Genomic DNA, 21,014 nt, shown 5'->3' with positions numbered 1-21,014 from the left:
TTTCCCAGCAAAACCGCCTGACTTCTGTCCTGTAATTACATTCAGTGAGCAATATCTGATAGTATATATTTTAATACATACATAGCCAGTTTGCACTGAGCACCAGAACAGCTTCTTTCATTTTTTTTTCAGTTGGAAGATGGAACCATGGATGAATTAAAGGTTCATTTCACCCAAAAATGGCATTTCTGTCATTCATTACTCACCCTTGTGTCATTTCACACCCGCAAGATCTTCATTTCTCTTCTGAACACAAATGGAGATATTTTTTAAGAAATCCGAGAGCTTTCCCTCTATAGGCAGTAATGCAACTTATACATTTCAAAGCCCAGAACGGTAGGAAAGACATTGTTAAAGTACTTCATGTGACTTAAGTGGTTTAACCTCAATTTCCTTTGTTTGCACAATTAAACTTAAATTTTAACTTTATGAAAATATTGATCTGCATTGTGTGTTCATGAGAGCACTTAAATGCATTTGTGTTGTGTTCATGCCAGAGAAGACGTCAACACGATGCACGTGAGTGAGTGTTCCTCAGAGTACCACAACACGTGTTTGGATAATATTTTCGGAAATAAGGTGGTAAAATATATATCAAAAAAAGCACTCGCATAACTAAATAAAACTGGATTACTTAATGATATACTTAATGACATGAATTACTTGATGTCTTTCCTACCGCTCTGGACCTTGAATGTTTAAGTTCCATAACTGAATGTAGAGGGATAGAAAACACTTGGATTTCGTCAAAAATATCTTAATTTATGTTCCAAAGATGAACAAGGGTCTACAGGAGTGGAACAAATGAGGGTGAGTAACAACAGAAGCTTTTTTTTTTTTTTTTTTTTTAAACTAAACCAGATCCAGCAGGATGTAATATGATTCACTGCATATAGCCAAAAACTACGATAGGTTATAACTGGCAGTACCATAAACACAGATGAAGAAAGAGCTTTATTGCCAGGTATGTTAATTTAATCAAAGTGCTTAATTTAATCAAATCACATTTGATTTTTTCCCCCAGCAAAATACAAATTACAAAATATGTATTTAGTAATTAAATACATATTTCAAAGACATTTAATTAAAATACTGGCCAACTCTGCTGGCAGTAAGTTTTGGGAATTAATTTTAAGGCCATCTCCTATCCTGAAAAGTGTGTTTTGCAGAGATGGACTAAAAATGAACTTCCAAAACTCACTGCCAGATTCTGGAAGATAAATTCTTGAAAGAGTGGTACGAGAGGATGTGATGCTGGTCCTTCAAAAGTCACTCTCAATATATCTGTCTATAAAGCCCATGAAAAATCAGTCTTCATGTATTTCACAACACTTCAGCATGTTATTTGTATTGAATAAAGGAAATTGTTTTTTAGGATTTTTTTTTTTTTACCCAAGCCTGAGAACCTGACACACTGCACTTCTGGAGACTCCAGGTAGGTTTCAGATTTGGAAAATGGTGGTGGTGGAGACTAAATGGTTCCTGATGGTTTCACATTTTTTTCCCCCTTAATTCTTAATTCTTTTGCAGTTAACGTTTCTTTTCTTCTCCACCGTTTTTTTTTTTTTTCCCTGACGGTGCTGACCCAATGAGCATTTTGCTGTCATGCCTTAACTTTAACTTTCTAGTATTGCATTAGTATTGCAACCCTAAAAAAAATTAAAAAAAATAAAAAAATTAAAATTGGCTCATTTTATCTGTAAAAGAAAACCTGCTTAATAATTATGCACACCTGAATATATGGAGTATTTCACTTCCAGCCTTCATGGACAATTATATTTCACTTATAAATGATTGAATACAAAATGAACAGTAGTTATTAAGATGGATGTGGTTTGGAATTGGTAAAATGTACTTGGAATAAAATATGATCAGAATATCAACTTGCCTAATAATTATGCACACACTTTATATACAGGATATTCTTTCAAATTGAGTTGCATCTCTGAGCAGAGAACTGGTAGTGATAATTGGTTGATTTTAACACTTTACATTCCCCTTCATTAGTCACATTCAAGCTCTACCTGTGGAATTTATTAAAAATAATCTAATAGAAATGTATGGAAAGTATGCTTGACGGTTTATGTAAACATACACTTTGCATTTAATTTAAAATAACTTTTACAATTAACTAATGTCTAGATGTTTTGTGGGGAAAGAGTATTATATATTTGAATCACCATAATATGTAAGTATATGTACATATGTACATACGTACATAAGTAATTGATAATATAGGAAACATCAGAAAATTATATGTAACTGCATGACAACCACAGCATTGTTCAAAACAATGAGCAATTGCTTTTATGGTGTGCACAGGTGACTAGATGATGATGTGGAGGTTGAACAAGTATTTTTGAGAATTTTAGTTGCGGTCTGAGAAATGTAGAGCGTCTAAAAACTGTAAAAAAATTAGTATATAAATAATACTAGAATACCACTATTTTAATCTTAGGATTTCTATTTAAAAACAGTTTAGTATTTAGTTAAAAAATACTCATTCTAACATAAGTCAACACTGAAGATTCATCTTTATTGAAAAAAAAATAAAAAATGAACTAAATGAAAAGAAAAACTATTTCAATTGGGAAGGGCAATAATGCAGTTTCTCACATACAAGAATGAACAGAAATTTCATTTTTTTCGATTTTGAAATTGCACATTAAAGTACATCAAGGGGCTGTTATACAGAACCATGAAGTTTCGGTTGTGCTCGTGTTACATCTTGCAAAGTTGCAGCTTGCGCATTCTGTCTTGCAAACATATCTTGCAATATACTGTCTTCTGTGATGAATTCATCAAGTCACATACTGTACCTTACATTCTGGAATCCTGACAGCATAAATTACCATACATTGTAATTACTGTGCAAAAACACTTTAGCACTAGTGTACAAAAATATGGTCCAACTCAAATGAAACTTTCTCACACCATTTCAACTGAAAATCAACATTAAGAGCTGTAACAGATGGACAGTTCATATATCTGCTGGTATGACCTGCATATGAATTAGTCTGCTGTTTTATAGATCACTTAGCTATGTGGTATAATCTTTGTTGCATGTGTGGCATTTCTGGATATCTACTGTATGCCAATAAAATGAAATGCACAAAATCAACATATACAGAACTTGAAAATAGAAAAAAAAAAAAAAAAAAAAAAAAAAAAAAAAAAAAAAAAAAACAACAATCATGAATGCTCATACTAACAAACATACCATTTGAATTTGTTTTAAAAAATAATAATCAATCTGATACCTCCTAAATGAAATCCCTCTGACAACTAAGAGTTGCATTGTGATATTTTCTATTATTAAAATTTAATTTTTTCTATAAAGAAACGATAGAGCTTTAAGATCTAAATCTATCGTGTCTTTCCCTTACAGCAATATTTTCACATTACTTTTTATGATGCTTGATTATCTTGATAGACATGCCTCTCCACTGCAATTCACTGTTGAGGTCAGTGTTTTTTCCCAGGGAAGGTGCTATAAGATCAAGTGAGAGTCTTATCTGTCTGCCCTTACAGCTCCTTTCTGCCACAGGCTAACCTTTACTTTGCTTTCTTTTACCAGAAGATGTTTCATTTCACCTTTGCCTTGAGTTATGGCTGGCACTGTAGACACAACCTCTGATGGAGGACAAATGCAGCATGCTTTAAAGAAGGTCTTAAAATCAAACTACAGGTGGTGGTCTTAAATAAATGCTTGAGGAGAAACAACAGCACGTAAAAAAGTCAATTCAATATAATGCAGCCATTGAGCATTTCTCAGAAATGAGTCTATTAGGACTGATCTATAAAACTCAGCAGACCACTCGTGTTTTTTTTTTGCCAGGATTTGGGTTGAAATCAGCAGACGAGGGTCAATTATAATACAGTTTTTCTTTGTGGGGCTATTCTATAAATTATTAAAACTATCATGGCTTGGTTCTGCAAAATAATACCATCCACATGCACAACTGTGTGAATTGGGGGTCAAAAAAACAAACCAAAAAAAAAAAAAAAAAACTTAACAAAACAAAATGAAAAAACATTGGAAACAAAGAAACAGTTTCACCAAAGATTCATTGTTAATTTTTCTTTCTTACCACATTTGGTTGTTAATTCACAGGAGTATTACGTCCCAATTCAAAGGTAGCATACAGATTCATAGTGACTGCTGCTCCCACCCACCTTCCCAGAAAGCAGCAGATAATTTCATAAGAATGAAAAGAAAACAACACAAAAGCTGGCCAAGCCAGCTCTCTGTTATCCCGTGCAGGAATCTCCTCAGTCCATACAGAGAGGTGCCAACGGTCTGTTTGTGCATCGCGGGTGGTGTTTAGTACGATGTGCTCTGTTCCATTAGCTTATCTTAACTCGTATCCAAACCCAAATGAAGAAGTGAACACACCGAGGCACAGAAAACAAAACGCAGATTGCTCCACAAATGGACGGACACATCAAATTCTTCCAATCGATGTCTTGGAGGCAGTGCTTAACTATCAGTTACCTCATGCCTGGATACGATTAGCGTTTAGAAGTTTAGTCCAATTGTAATCCACGTTCCACGGTTTTCAAAGGCAGATGGAGCCATATTCCTTGGCAGGGTAGAGGACAGTGACTGGGATGGTGATAGTAAACACAGCTGCTGCAGTGGCAGGTGCAAAACACAAGATTGTGTGTCGGACAAGCTTAGCTTGACTGGAAATGAGTGAAACAAGTGGAAAAACTCCTTTTTTAATAACTTTTTTTTTTTTGAACCACCAAGCATCGAGTCTCTAAGGATGTGGAGCTGATACATTTCAAAAGAAAGTTTCTCATTCCAATATTCCTTTTTTGTACTTGGTCACCAGTTTGAATTCATATATTTATATCCATTTATATATATTTATGTATATTTTATACAGTTAAAAACACCATGGAGATGACAGACTATTTGGCTTCTTTTTCTAAGTTTCTCCTTAAATAAATGCATATAAATAAATGATCTTTTCACATGTTCGAGACTGTCACTCTCCCACACTATCACCCACAGCACGTCCTCAGAAATTCAATCGTAGCTTTCAGTGGTATCCCAATGTTGGAGGAGTATTCTGAAGCCCCAAGACACACGTGACATTTGTGGTTAGTCTTGTCAACCCCTTCTCATTGGCCAGGCTTTGTGGCATCTTTGTGCGTGTCTCTGGGGCTCACTAACTGAGTCTCCGTGGGCCCAAAAGAGGCAACTCCCCCTTGTCCACCCCCATTTGCTAAAAGGATGCACACAGTCTCTTTGGCCCCCCGAGGGACGGAGCTACTGATGTCCTCCTGTTTCCTCTGGGCATGTGCTAGCGCTCTGAGCTGTTCCTGAGCCTCGTCGAGTAGTGAGGCCACTTCCTCTTGTCTACCAACTGCTTGGTTGGAGACCATTACGTTGGACTGTTGATCAATGGCCGAAGCTTCCGTTGTGCTTTCCAGAGGACTAGAGCGGCTGCTTCCAGAAGTAGGGGCAGTTTGCATACACAAGACCTCATCCTGGTAGGAGTGGACAGAGGGAATGATTGGGATAGAGCAGGGACGGTAGGGAGCAGGAGGACTTTGGCTAGAGCCGCCCGACCTGAGGCTCCTAGCACACCTGTGGTCTAAATGGCTGCTCCAAGATTTTGAGGATTGTGAGGCTTGCATATTGTAAAAGGAATCCTGATGTAGGTCGTTACCTGGCCCGGAGAGGTTCCTGTAAAGAAGGAGGAAAAGGTGACAGACTGAAATATAGGGGATTAAAGAAAAGACAGGGATTTATTGAAAACGATTAGAGTGCCAAGAAAGAGGTTTGTTGAATCTCAAAAAGGATTGATACATATTCTGAAAGCCGAATAAAGCTCAAGTGTGGTATTTCAACAAACACAACTGCGAAAATGACTGGTTCAAACAGGTTCCCAAATACTCTGTCGCTCCTGTTGACAGAAAAGTCCCTTTTCAAGGAAAGGCAGTTAACTAAGCAGCCGTATTGGCTACACCTCCAGGCAGCTATTTCGGGCATCTGAGACCAACTATGCCTATCTACTTGAATGGGGAAATTCTGAACTCTCAAAAATTTTAAACGGCAAATCCTCATTTATTTACTTCCAACCCAGCAACAAAATCTGACAGGAACTGACCCATGGATTTGGTTTCTCAAACTCAAATAGCATCAAAAAAGCGTATTTTTCAAGTTGATTCAGCCATTTCATTTATAAAGCAGGACTTATTCTGCCATATTGCGCATTGCAGTTTCTCCCATGTATAGTATTTTGAGTGAATTGTCTTGGTAGTACAGTGTTACTATTAGTCAGTCAACAAATAATCCTGCCCCAAATTTGCGTCATTGGTTGAATCAGTGTTGCTATTACTGGGCAGGTTGTGATGCTGAAACAAACAGATCAGCATTTTCTTTGCTGTGCAGAGTCTGTTGCATACACTTTTTGCCAAACTATTGCTTACTTATAGATCTCTAGGATACAACACTATATTGCATTCTAAAAGATGTATTTAAAACAAAGCAAGGAGTTTTGTGCATGTTGAGGCTATTAAATGTTGAGGAAATAAAACAATTACTACATACTCAGGTATCTCATGTTATTAGCTATCCAAAGTTTATTTGATCTGGATTGTAGCCCAGTGTCTTATCTGGCTCATAATCGATTAGTTCAGCTGGGCATTAGCTGGCTTCCAAATTCAGAACTTGCTGCTCCCACGGCAGTCATTCTTAAGTTAATTTTCTGACGATTTGCATGCAAAGTTCTTTTAAAATGGATGAAAGCAGAAGTTCCATCCAACCAGACCTTTGGTAAACTAATCTCACAATTTAGGAGCAATCGGTATTGTTCCCCTGATTCATTATCTTTGTGTTATAATTCATAATCCCTGACAAAGAATGGCTTTTCTCATAGCATCAATATTTAACCAAGCACTGCTTTTTCTGATAATGACCGAGTCAGAGTTAAGCCTCAATCAAGGGGAGGCAAATTATCTGATTCTATTTTCTACAAAACAGACGATATGACAGTAATGTCAAGTATTTCAGCAGGCCATGGATCATCATTCCTGGAATATCAAGACTTGGAAACAGTTAAAGCGACAAGAATACTTTTTGTACATGAAGAAAACAAAAATAACTACTTTATTCAACAATTCCTCTCCTCTGTGTTTCTCCAAATCAGTGTAGCACCATTTTGGCAATTCTGAGCTGTACGCAAGCGGCGTACGCTCTTCTGTATCAGCTTCCCAACAAGTATCCCTTTAATATTTTATTATTAGTGTATTATATTAATTATTAAATTAATATATTTTAATTACAAAAAGTATTCTTGACGCTTCATAACGTTACGGTTGAATCACTGATGGCAGATGGACTACTACTACTGACGATGCTTTTCATACTTTCCTGGACCTTGACACTGTTATTTATTTGACAGTCTATGGGATAGTCTCAAGCCTACCGGTTTTCATCCAAAATATCTTCAATTGTGTTCCGAAGACGAACAAAGCTTTTACGGGTTTGGAGCGACATGGGGGTAAGTGATTAATGACAAAATTTTCACTTTGCGGTGGAGTAACCCTTTAAGGATGCATGGATTTTGCAAGTTTGTAAGATTTTACTTAAGATTGGAGATCATGATTCAATATAATGTGATCATTTACTGAAATCTTCAGTGTCAACAGAAAAGATAGCTTTTTTGAAGGCAGCTAGAAAATCATGTGATTTTAATGAAACTCCTGCCGAGCACGTTTCTCCAGTGACCCTCTCTCCACCACTCCTCCAGTTGCACATACAGTATCTAGACCTTTGACTATATGATGAAAAGTCTGGTCTGCAGTTTATTCTGCCTACAGAGAGGAAGAGACCGTTATTTAATTAAGGGTGGGTTTACCTCAAAAAACAACAAACCCTATTGAAAAGTGGGAAAAAGGCAGAAAAAATGTATTGACTTGTGATTAAAATATGTCCATCTAAAACTAAGTTCAGACAATTTCACTGGCCTAACTCAGAAAACAAAGCAGAATATATGGTTCTGCTTGTGAATAAATACTGTATATTTTAATGATCTGATGCCAGAAACTTGGCAAATTCTGACCATTTCTTCTTCAAAACAAAAAACAAAATTAAAATTCTGTCATTAATTGTTGTTTCATGTCATTCCAAACCCATAAGACCTTTATTCATTTTTGGAACACAAATTAATGTATTTTTGATAAAATCTGCAAGCTTTCTCACGCTGCATAGACAGCAACACAACTACATCTTTCAAGGCCCAGAAAGGTAGTAAGGACATTGTTAAAATAGCCATCAGTGGTTCAACCGTAATGTTATGAAGCTATGAATACTGTTTGTGAGCAAAGAAAACTATTTCTTCTCTTCTGTGTCAGTTGAAGCACGTTCACAAAAGTACCACAATGCATGCAGCGTTCTGACATAGAAAACAAATGTGATAATTCTTGTTTTGTTACAGTAAGAAGATCTTAATTTAAATTACAAAAATAAAATAATTTCTTAAACGTTTGGAACGACATGAGGGTGGAGTAATTAATTACAGAATTTTCATTTTTGGGTGAACTATCCCTTTAACAACAGTCAGCCAATCAGATTAAAGGCTAGCCAGATTTAAAGAGACACTGTGTTCTTATATGAATGTGATGCTCTCTGTATCTCAAAAAGACTGAGTTATTTTCCTTATATTTTAATTGTTACAGTGTAAAAAAGCAGGAAACATCACTTTTGAGGGTTATTAGGTAACACCTGAAGGAAGTGATATTGCTGTGTCACTGTGTGCAAATTATGATTTATAACTTTATTTCCTGCAATGCTTAGTCCTCATCATATCATGTAACAATTTCAGATACCTGCATGAAATGTATTAGGCTGAAAGGAAAACAGCTCGAAGGGTGTCATTATAGTGGAATATATTCGGGCCATGTATAATGAACAGCCTGCATCTTTAAAAGCCTCATACTAAAACACTTTAATGAGCAAACACTCGGTGTAAGAGAGAAATGCAGCTGATGAGGTCAGGCTTTAGAAACCGACTTTGTCCAAAGAAAATCGGCTAATGGGAAAATAGCCTTGTGTCAATGATCAGATAGGAGGTACACCACAAACTGGGAATTAAAGTCCTCGGAAAAGCTTTATACATAACAGCAGGACTTAATATGAGTAAGCAATTATAAATGTTGTCTATATACTTGCTTAAGCACTCAGACAACCCAGAGGGGGTTTGACAGGTACCTTTCTATCTAAAAATACCTGGAACAATAACACCGTGCAAAATCTGTTCCCCCCATAAGCCATTTTAGTGAGATAACAGCATGCTTTCTGGGACGGAAGGAATGAGACGGCCAAGATTTTTTTCTGCTGTCATATGCAAAACAGTTCTATCTCTGTCACTCCCTCCTCTCCTGTCTCGCTCCCACTCTCTCCTTCCCTTTTTACTGTCCCGTTTCCCAGCCTGTCTCTATGGTAACAGAGCTCTCTCCGGCAAAGGAATATTATTATGCAGGCTGGAAGGCTGGAAATAGGTCAGTGCTGAGACCCTGTTGGAGATTTTAAGGCAAGGTGGAGTCTTTCACACTACAAAGCCATCCTGTAGAGCAAATGAGGACTAACTGGGCCAGGACAGCCTATAGTGCGTGAGAGTTGATGGCTGGCCCATTCTAGCAAACTCATCCAGGACTGCCCATTCCATTGATATATCACTGGCTGTTTAATTGGTTATGACAGTGTGGTTTTTATTAGCTGTGCTGCTCCTGGAAAAGGCAGCACTCCCCCGTGCCCTCCTGTCTCAGTGAGTCATGCCTGCATACAGAACTTCAATAATACAGCTCAGAAAAGCTCGCTTGTTGCTCTTGCAGCCAGCATAGAAACAAAGGCATATGCTCGCCACTAAAAACTTGGGAGCAATTATAAAATGAGCTTTATGGCAAAACTTGGGAGCAATTATAAAACTGGCTTTATGGCACATACACAAAACTATTAAAGATATACTCTGGGTAAATGTATTTTATCACACATTAAAAAGCCAGCCTTGCCAGTGACATACCACCAATCTTAATAACCTCTCTTGGAACCATGAGACGGGGCCCAGTCCACAAGTGGTGACATCATGCAGTAAAATTTGCACTGGATGCTGAATTAGGTTTGCAAATGGAGACAGATAGTTATGTTATTTTGGGCAAACTAGCCCTTTCTTAAATAGTTTTCTCTTTATTTATCATTGTATGTAAGCGTCCCCTCGCATCATTCTTTTTAATTTGCCTTCATAAGATTCAATTGTTGTATTGCTTTGTTAATGAATCAGACAAATTCATACGAATCCACTGTTTATGTATCAGACAAGAAAAAAAAAAAAAAAAAAAGAACCAGCCTATTAAAATCAATCATTTCTAAATTAAATTAATGAATAAATAAATAAATCTTTTTTTTTAAGAATTAGTTGTTTATGAATCAGTACATTCACTACAAAGAACCATCTTATGTAAGTCATTTGTTTATAATTTAGATTAAAAACTACTGACTTAAAAAAAAAATGGTTCATAAGAATCAATAGTTTATCTATCAGAAAAAAAAAACTATTAATTAAAAAGAACCGGGCCATTAGAATAAATCGTTTCTAAAAATAAAATAAAAAAACTAAATAAAATAAAAAAATCAATCAATAAATAAATATATTTACTCATATGAACCAACTCAAATCAGCTCATATGAATCAGTTATTTAAGAATCAGTCTAAAAACTATTCACTACACAGAACCAGCTCAACAGTCAATTGTTTATCGATCAGTCTAACAAACTATTCACTAAAAAGAAGCAACTTAAGTCATTTGTTAATTTGTATACACTGGTGGAACTGCATGTTTATTTTTGCAGCTCAATAGAAAGACATTTCATGTCATTATTTTTTGATACATAACATTTTAATTGCATCACACTGAACACAAACTGCACACTCACATTCACAATTCAGATATGAAATATCATTTCTTTTACTGTGACACTGTAGATTTGGAGGTGGTGGTATAGATTCAGCAGCGGGGGAGCACTGCTGCTGAAAAGCGGTGCAGGAAACACTGATACACAGAAAACAAGCAAACAATTAAATACATCTTTATATATTGAACCTGGAGAAAACTTCTTGTCTTAATTCCAGATCTAAGATGCAGTAGCAGAAACAGAACAAATGACAGAGTAAGTGTAAGAACAGCCTCTGCCTTGGGGGTTGTGTGGCAGAAGTGGTTGTTTAAAACCACAGATTGGCTCATAAATCAGAGGATAGAGAGAGCAGACAGAGTGGTCCTGATAGAGGCAGACAGTGTCACCGACCAGAACTCACTCACATGGACCCCACACTTATAAAAAAAAAAAAAAAAAACTCTTTGAATGCAATTTTCATTGCATTAATGCATCCCATCCCTCAGAGAATCACAGGCTAGAGTTTAATCCATCGGGTTAATCCACTGGGTAGGACTATGCGTAAGCATTAAATAATTAGCATTAAGCTAATTGACCTGTAGCAAATGAATGTTGCTAACTAACCTTCTCACTGACTCCCTCTCTGAGCTGTCTACTTCCTGGAGATGTTGGTAGGCAGGACCAGAATCTCTCGTTCCACCAATGCTATTGAGACATCCTCTGGTTATGGGTGGTGTTCTGCGAGAAGCAGGCTGAAAAGCAGAACGAATCCTCTGATCTGGACTATGAGACAGGGAACCACTCCTGTAAAATAAAACACACAACATATCATTGATTTGAGTTTTTGTTTAATGATTGGGTCATTTTGGTCCCCAAGGAGAAACGATACAAATTTGACAAGTGCATGTTTACTGAGGGATAAATAATAATAAGCTGTGGGGATTTGATTCTGCCAGAATTAAAAGCATCAGAAAACAAATGAATAACACTATTATTATTATTATTATTATTATTATTATTATTATTATTATTATTATTATTACCACCAGTATTGTTTTTGTACATAACTGGGGGCTTTAAAAAAACCCTACAAACAAACCAAACAACCAAATGTTTAATGTAAGAAAGAAAATGATATATTTACTTGAATACGGATATGGATAAGCAAATAAATAAATGCAACAGTACTGACGTTTTATATACTTTTACTGCTCTGTTCTGTTGATGTTTTTTTTTTAAAGGAAATCCTAAAATAGCACACATGACTCTGAGCAAAGCAAAGCCGCTATACTTAATCTGATTTCTCTCAGAGATGTTCTGTCCCAGTCCATGGCATTCTTATGTTAAAAATGCTTTACACTCTCACTTTCTCTCTGTCTCCATCTGGTGTGCTGAATGTTTTGCAAAGCAGGACATGTTTTCATAAAACTCCGTGAGAAAGACAATGGGAATAAACAACACTCAGGAATGTAGGCTTTATTCTACACACCTGTAGACTTCATTAAAACATCAACAAAAATGATTTACTAGATACATTTCTTTTATCATTAAAAAAGGAAACACATTGCCAATGAGTCACCTTGTTCCCAATTAGATATTTATGTGATACTGCTAGGCAAACTACGGGGAGATGTTGTACATACGTTTCCACTGAATGAGGCCACATTAACATAGAGATTAATTGACCTATCAGACCAATGGCAGAAAGGAGCACACATTTGACTATTTGGTAAAAATAGCCAGAAGAAGAACCCATGCTCGATTTTAGATGAGTCTCCAACAGAGCGATAATTCACTGCATATTTAAATCCTTCCTTACACTGAGTCAAGAGCAATCAGTTAGATTGTGATGATCATTTGAAGACATGAGCATTTGGGGAGGGGTGGGACAGGGGGCAAAAGGCCGTTTGCCAACAAATTACATGTCATCACAGAAAAAAAAAAAAACATATATATGATTGGAAGAGTGCACTGAGCCACAAACAGAGAGCGAGTGAAATCAGGGCTTAACGTTTAGACTGAGGAAAGTATGAGGATTAAACAAGGCTGAAAGGATTTGTGTCTCTGCTATCACAGACCATCCCCAGCCCTCCATAAAACCCCTCCACAAACCACAACTCTTATCCACACACAGGCAAGCCATCATTTAATACAACTGATCAATCATATCAGAAAACATTTTAATCAATCAATGAATTCAATAAAACATTCTATTAGACTCTAAAATGTTTTTTTTTGTAACGTCTAAAATGTCTAAAACTGGTAAATTTTGACCAGTTCTACTTTAGGTTGCCGTTCAATAGTTCAGACATGCCTTTTTCGCTTTTAGATGCCAAAATACTTAACCCTGTAAAGCCCACTGTTGCAGAATTACAACACCACTTTTAACAATTAAAAAAAAGGCCTGCAAATGTTTTCTTTTTCTTCTCAAGACCACATTTACATAGTTAATGGGTTATATTGTTTGTCCTCATAATACTATTGGATAGAAGAAATGTTTATAGGTTGGCCATGAACTCACTCTACCTGCAAACTTCGCGTGGATTGATGTGAATGATGTGGATTACAATATGTTTTGTCCTCCATTCCCATCAGAACACCTACTTATGCTTCAAGGTAAATTAAAATCTTTTCTTTCATGTATTAATTCATGTTATTTTAGTGGTGATAGTAACTGAAGAGTTTGTGAATGTGTTTTTTTAATGTTATCAGTTATAAATGCATTGAATGCAAGAAACATTTGTTGTCTCCACAGTTTATAATCATGTTATTGCACAATAGTTTCTTTAATAAAAAAACAGCATATACTGTAAATCTCTTTGCAATGTCACAGTTCATTCCAGCCAGTGTAACAATAATATCCAATTAACTTTCCAATTAACCATTAAACAAGTACATTTGAATGAAATTTTACTTTTATTCAGCAAGGACACATTAAATTGATCAGAATTTGACAGTAAAGGCGCTTCTAATATTACAACAGTTTTCTACTTCAAATAAGTGCTGTTTTTATACTTTCCATTTTTTAAGGAATCTTGAACATTTTTGAAACTATTTTCAACATTGATAATAATAAAGAATGTTCCTTGTGCACCAAATCAGCATATTAGAATGATTCCTGAAGGATCGTGACACTGAAGACTGGAGTAACGGCTGCTGAAAATTCAGCTTTGCCATTACAGTGATTACATTTTAAAATGTAGGTAAATAAAAAAACAGTTATTTTAAACTAATAATTTTCACAATATTACTGTATCTTTGGTCAAATATATGCAGCCTTAAGGGAGCAAAAACAAAACATGACGCTGCCATATTTTATTGCACCAGAGAACTGATTATTTATGCTCTGCCATTCATGTTGTTGCTATTACAGAAGTGCATATTAATATATAGCCAGTTAGAATTATTATAATTTTCTTACTATTCAGTAATTGTATCATGATCACTCGGTGCACTGTTATGTATGGAAATTTAATTTCTCTCGTCTGTGCTTTTTAACAGAGACATGTGGATTTCGTACTGTATAATTACGTTACAATAATCATTGTCAAAATTTCTTTGAATGCCATTAAATTAGCATGAAAAAGCTGTTTTAGAAGGATAAAAAGATTTTGTGATGATTCATACCTGGGGTGTTTCCTTGTCAGTGTGCTTTGTGGACTGGTAGAAGCAGCAGTGCTTTGAACAAAACCAGAATCTCGAACATGCGGTGGCGAGGAACTTGTGGGTTTATAATACTGCAAAAGACACAACAAAGACAAATGTTAAACATTCTACATTGTCATCTATGGGCAATGCACTGTCATCTAAACTCTTAATTAATACATTTTCAGTCCCAGTTGGATAATGTATCGAGCATGCAAGAAGAACTCAGGCTTCTGCTTGACTCTTTGCCTCTATTCTTGTCTTTGACAGAGAGTCAGTGGTCAGGGTTCCACTGATGTTCAGATAATCCAACAGACCTCTATAAAACCTGCAGACAAATCCAATTTAAATTTCACACCTTCAAAGACTTCCTCATAAAAAGCCATTTCTGCTTCAGGCAGAATGCACACAATGGTCTAAATGTCAGAGAGATACTTAATCTCCTCCACTATCCCACCTTTACTCCACAGTGTCGAATGGAAGAGAAGAGAGAGAGGGAATATTCAGGAGGAGGAGAACTGATGGCTGATGGGGGATCAGAGAAGGGCACCAGAGTCACTCTAATTGGATAATATAGCACTTACAGGACTATGTAAATCCAAGCAATGTCCCAATAGCTTCCTCTAAAGGAACTCGTGTGGGAACAATATGTGCAGTACTTTCCTCACTTACGTTTTGCAGATTGTTTTTTTCCCCAAAGGAACTTACATTGCATTCATAGTAGACATTTCAACAGTGTATGCATTCTTTGGGAATGCCATGACTTTTTCATTGCAAACTTTATTGTGACTACTTAAAAACATGCAGTGTATGTGCATAATTTAGTAACTCATTATGTTCTGTTCTGCAAATTATAGCTGGGAGCATCTTTAAAGTATGATTTGAATGCATCATGTAACATCCCGGCCTACAGGACTTTATTCATTTATGATATAACAGCAGCTTGGAGGAAACCTCTTGTGTCTGTGAAATATTGACACTGCCTCGACAAAGAAATGACATTTCCAGTAAGCTTGACTTTTTTCAAACCTGGCCTAAAGTAAGATGACAATATGTGAAATATAACCCACGCACAATACCGTGGGCAATTTGAAAATGTTTTTATCTAATGTATTGAAATTCAAGTGAGTCATGTTTAAAATCACTTACATAAACTTTAATCTCTCTTTCTCTTTTTTTTTTAACTCAAAACAAAAACTTGTTCATGCTTTTATATATGGTTTTGCCTGACAGTTAGCATTTAACCAGCTATGCTGTTATGTTTTGTTATTATGTTATGGCCATCTCTCGCTCAATTCAAATATGAATTGCATAGCTGTATGTTTTAGCAACTTGTAATGACAGTGCTATTGAAAATATGAGGTGAATGGGAAGGAGCTAGAGAGTATATGATTTATACAGAAGAAGAGAAGGAGCAAGAGAAAGAGGAAGTGTTGTTAAGACATTCTGACTACTAACAGGTTTATGTGAATTCAGAGAATAAATATAGGCCAAATATTAAAAAAAAGGTATAATATAGTTAGCTAAAATGGTAATTTTATATTTTCTAGTCCATGGTGTGCAGTATGAAATTAACAGTCAGTTCACTTTGCTTTTACTCAAACCCAAACATATTCTGCCATTAGTATGATGGCTATACTGTTTCACAAAAGCAAAGTTATGACTCAGAGGACTACAAAAGTCTTGAAAATCATTTCCTGCAACAGGTTTGAAAAAGCAGCCTGATTCATTCAAAGATAGAAATGGTAATTTCTGAATTTAAGGTCAACTCTTCATCACAAGGGTAACTAGTATTAGAAAAGCTAGAAGCCTATCATTACTGAAGCAGTCAATTTTTTTTCCCTTAGTGATTCCCTTAGTGCACTTTGACCAAACTCAAAAGAACCTGTTCAGGTAATCAAAAAATGACTTCATCGGAAATCTTTTGAAAGGACGTCTTTCTGATCTTTAAAGATGCATTTTCTTTCTTTTTCGAAGCACAGCCAACTATATTTCCAGAAAATGCTTTTAAATAAACAGGCTTGAATAGACTACTTAGCTGTTAAATTAATCTGGCAAATTCAGCCAAAACATCCTAATGTTTAGAGAAAAACAATCCTACAAATTTTATATATAGCCAGAATTCCCATTTTTAAAATCTGATTAAGGCTAATGTGCAGGTAAAAAGGAGGTTCTATTGTTTCATAAAACATATTGATGTTTTATCAAGGGTAATTCACAAAAAAGTGCTCACAATCTTGGAATAGAATTTTTGGAAAAGAAGGTCATCAAACTGATATAGAAATATTGTCAATGCATCTGAGGAGGAATCTGTAGTGGGCAAAACATTTGATGTTTACACACTCCAAAAGGTAATGAGCATATTGGAGAAAAAGGTACTATACAAAAGAGCTAAAAATTGAGACTTATAAAAATGTAATCTGCAAAAGATTATTTCAAAATAGCACTGCAGAGACCACCTCAAACATCATAATGGCACATATGAAAGCCATACGAGTGAGTTCCTCACAGCGTGACTTTGTTATACAGCTAACAGGGGCAAATATACAGTATGGGACGTATGGGCAATAATGAGCTATTACCCCATGTCTGTGTTCAAAGGCTTTTGATAGACCTGCTTTGAACAGAGTTAAATAAGGCTGAAAACATGCTGGTTAGGAGGGGATTTTAGTGTAATGGATGTTTTAATTGAACCACAATGGCATGCAAGACCACCACCTACTGTAGCTTGTGTGTGTGATCTGCATGATCTGTCCAAAGTAGATGGTAATTGTTTTAAATGTCATTCAAGTGAAGAGTTTCTGTGGTAAATGTGTGGTAAGCTGTGAATTGTTCTTCTTGCTCAGCCTCATGTCAGCCGCAAGTCAACAAATATTTCAGACCTATAATAATCAAATTCTTTGTGGTATGCAGGGGCAAAGCAAACGACAAAAATTCACATTTACCTGGCACACACTAGCCTAAAATATCATTCTAGACAAGACAAGATGTGTGTTACCTGTGTATTAATAAATATTTATTTTTATGCCCATGGGCTGAACTTTCAGTGAATGGTGCAACAGAAAGAGTGAGAAGCTTATGAAATCTAATATATGAAAGTTTAGGACTGAATCAGTAATCTACTAAGTTTCACAGATATTGCTAACAGAGGTATCTCTAATAAAGATATGTAAAACATTCCATCCTTAATTCAATGCAGTTCTTATGATTACTGAAAGAAAAACTGTTGTCATGGAAAAAAGAACTAACATCATGTGTCAAAAGCTGGTCTTTCCTTGTCACTGGACTAGTTTTGATTGCTTTGGCTGGCATTTGCGTGTCTTCTGACAATGGGCAATTGCTGTAGAGATTAAACATCTCACTGGGTTTGAGTGACATTTAAATTACCACTGTGTTTGCCATGCAAATAGCTTGTATCATCTTATCCGTGATGGATCTGCTAGTTGGAGTGATTGAGAAAGTGATGAATATTAACCAAATCTCCCAACGGGACGCAGGGAAGGTAACAATCTCTAGAACACTGGACTGGCACACAGTTTCTGAGCTGGAAAGACAGAGAATGATGCAGTAATCACAAACCCTCAATGATGGACTAGCATGACTACCGTTATTAGTGTGTCTGTCCTCAGAGACTTGCACACTTTGAATGGCTGTGACAGAGCCTCGTTACAATGAGCTGAGCGATGTAAAACTGTTCTTGCTTCTAATTGCTGATGAGGAGAAAAGCAGGAAATGTGATGGGATTTGTCTCAGAACCGCTTTTAACATGAATTTTCAGCGATCACATCATAATCAGATAACATTTGACTACATTAATGACTCCATGAGTTTTGTGGCTCTCAACGTTTTTGACAATATTCAAATTCTAATAATCGAAGGCTCTCACAACTAAGCTGATATGCACCTAAAAATAAACAAACTTAAAAATATTTCAGTTTAATGTTGTACATCACATTTTTATAATTTTTCTTTTCTTTCAGCATTTTTAATTAAGATCTTAATATAATTCAACTAAAAAAATGTTTTTCAGCCATCTGTATGCTGGCTAAAAGTTACAATAAAAAGAAACATGCATTAAAAATACAGTATAGTCTAAAAGTGCGAAAGTGGAACAAAAATACTCATGACGCATCATACACTACAAATTTATGGTTTATCAAATCATGTTTTGAATGTGAATTCTCTTCAAACTTATGCTGCCTGCCAATAGAATGTAGCAAATCATGGCTTAGAGTTTCATGAACAATTTGGTCTGGCCACTGAACTATAATATAATATAATATAATATAATATAATATAATATAATATAATATAATATAATATAATATAATATAATATAATATAATATAATATAATATAATATAATATAATATAATATAATATAATATAATATAATATAATATAATATAAAGTCGTCACAGAAAACTTCAAAAAAAAAAAAAAAACGTAGGGTATTTTAAAAGTCTGAATACACTAGTAGATTAGTGAGGCAATATATAAATGCAATCCGCTTCAAGAATATACTATCTGGATACAAAACATACACTGATGCGAGGTATAAAAGGGGTCAGAGGTGCTTACTTTCTGGAGCTGCAGGCCTTGCTGAGGCCTAAGACTGGGTTTAGGGGCCAAGCTGGAAGAGTTGAGGTTGTAGTTTTTCTGGTTACGGCTCTCTTTTAAGTGCGCCTGGAGCTTTTCCCTTCTTCTCCTGTAGGGGGTAGCATCATTAGTTAAGAATCCAAAATACCATGGGCTATGAGGATATTTATTTACATAAACACACAAGCAAATTCATTCACATGCAAACACATCACCCATCATCTGTAAGAATATGTTCTGACGGTTAAGACAGCCCATAGTTATTTTCCTGGGAGATAAAATAATTACTGGTGCACTTAAATGTCACTACATCAATGTTTGATTTTTCTTCTGTCAGTTCACTCACTCATTGTATCATGTGTTATATTTAAATTGCTGGGCTGTTCCGCACACACCACTTTCTTGCTTTAGGAGCTCTGACTTGCAGTCTGTTGCTCTTACTGATGATTATCTTAACTCATGGGTGAAATATGGATATACTGCATACTCAATCACATGGATCAAATACATCACAATTTCAGTGTATTGTGACTATTATTACCCCTTTCATACTCATGCCTACAAAATGCATTATTTTAAAGCATCATAGACACTCTCCCGAGTCTATTACAAAGGCAGGAATTTTATTATTTTGCTGTTCACAATAATATCTGAAGGTCTCCTAGCCCTAGTTTTGTTTTTAAAAACTTTATTTTTGGGCATTCAGTTAAAAAAGAAACTAATTATAATGAAAACTGAAATAATAAAATATAGTATTCCAGAAATTTTAGAAGTTCTTCAGGGTTCCCAATTGTTGTAAGCAATTTGTTTATATTTGTTTATATTTATTTATCGGGGAAGTCTTGGCCTAATGGTTAGAGAGTTTAACTCCTAACCCTAAGGTTGTGGGTTCGAGTCTCAGGCCGGCAATACCACGACTGAGGTGCCCTTGAGCAAGGCACCGAACCCCCAACTGCTCCCCGGGTGCTGCAGCATAAATGGCTGCCCACTGCTCCAGGTGTGTTTACGGTGTGTGTGTGTGTTTACTGCTGTGTGTGTGCACTTTGGATGGGTTAAATGCAGAGCACGAATTCTGAGTATGGGTCACCATACTTGGCTGTATGTCACGTCACTTTCACTTTCACTTTCATCACGTTCACTTTTTAAAGCTGCAGTCTGTAAGTTTTGCCTCTTTGTTGCCATCTCTGTTTGAAAACCTGTAATTGCAGTTACTTGTAGAATTATCTTGATCGCGTGGGTTGTGTACCGGCATGGATGCATCTAATGTTTTGAGGTGAATGTGTGGCTGTCAGTCACCGCAACGGTGTGGATCCTGTACTTAGGAATCACAGATTCTATATTTACACACGATACTATATTTATTGTGATATTTAAAAAAATATATATTGCGATATTGATAACACTGTTACATCACAAGTGTTTTAGCATGTAGATTTCTATTTCTGTACAGTCTAATCTCTAATTGTCATACCATTCGAATTTCATATTAAGACCCAAAAAAGCAAATTATTTTTTCCTTTGATTTGGTTCTCTTTAAAATACAAGTCTTGTGTAATCCCAGGTTATCTGTAATCAGATGCACATTTAAAACTGCAATATAATTTAAATTCAGTCACATGTGTTTCATGAACACATAATCCTTTCTGGATTACAATCTGCCATCAAAATAAATTTATTTATTCCAGCTGCTGTGAGAAAAGGTCAGTAATGATCAGCCACCTGCAGGATCCTCACATGTGATATGGCCTATTAGCTGGGACTCCTTTATGTTTACGAACGTGACGTAATGACACGGCAGCACACTCAAATTTCCTGTGAAAACCTACCAGTATCACTCAAATTAGAAAGCGTTATTATAAGCTAA

General features: G+C 35.8%; 1 protein-coding gene across 2 annotated transcripts in view; it reads right to left on the bottom strand.

The window, feature by feature from the left end:
- Positions 1-850: 850 nt before the first annotated feature.
- The window catches only part of LOC109058918 (pro-neuregulin-3, membrane-bound isoform), a 282,581-nt gene continuing 262,417 nt past the window's right edge, over positions 851-21,014 (bottom strand). For both annotated transcript variants that reach the window (XM_042736738.1, XM_042736737.1), the window contains 4 exons: positions 19,133-19,259; positions 14,534-14,643; positions 11,531-11,710; positions 851-5,698 (listed from right to left, as the gene is read on the bottom strand). In XM_042736738.1, the coding sequence (XP_042592672.1) occupies positions 5,131-5,698; positions 11,531-11,710; positions 14,534-14,643; positions 19,133-19,259 (985 nt within the window). In that variant the 3' untranslated portion in view covers positions 851-5,130. The remainder of the gene's footprint in view (positions 5,699-11,530; positions 11,711-14,533; positions 14,644-19,132; positions 19,260-21,014) is intronic.

The sequence above is a fragment of the Cyprinus carpio genome, chromosome B13 (genome assembly GCF_018340385.1).
Source record: "Cyprinus carpio isolate SPL01 chromosome B13, ASM1834038v1, whole genome shotgun sequence".
In the NCBI taxonomy this organism is placed as follows: domain Eukaryota; kingdom Metazoa; phylum Chordata; class Actinopteri; order Cypriniformes; family Cyprinidae; genus Cyprinus; species Cyprinus carpio.
This window is presented reverse-complemented; position numbering and strand designations above follow the sequence as displayed.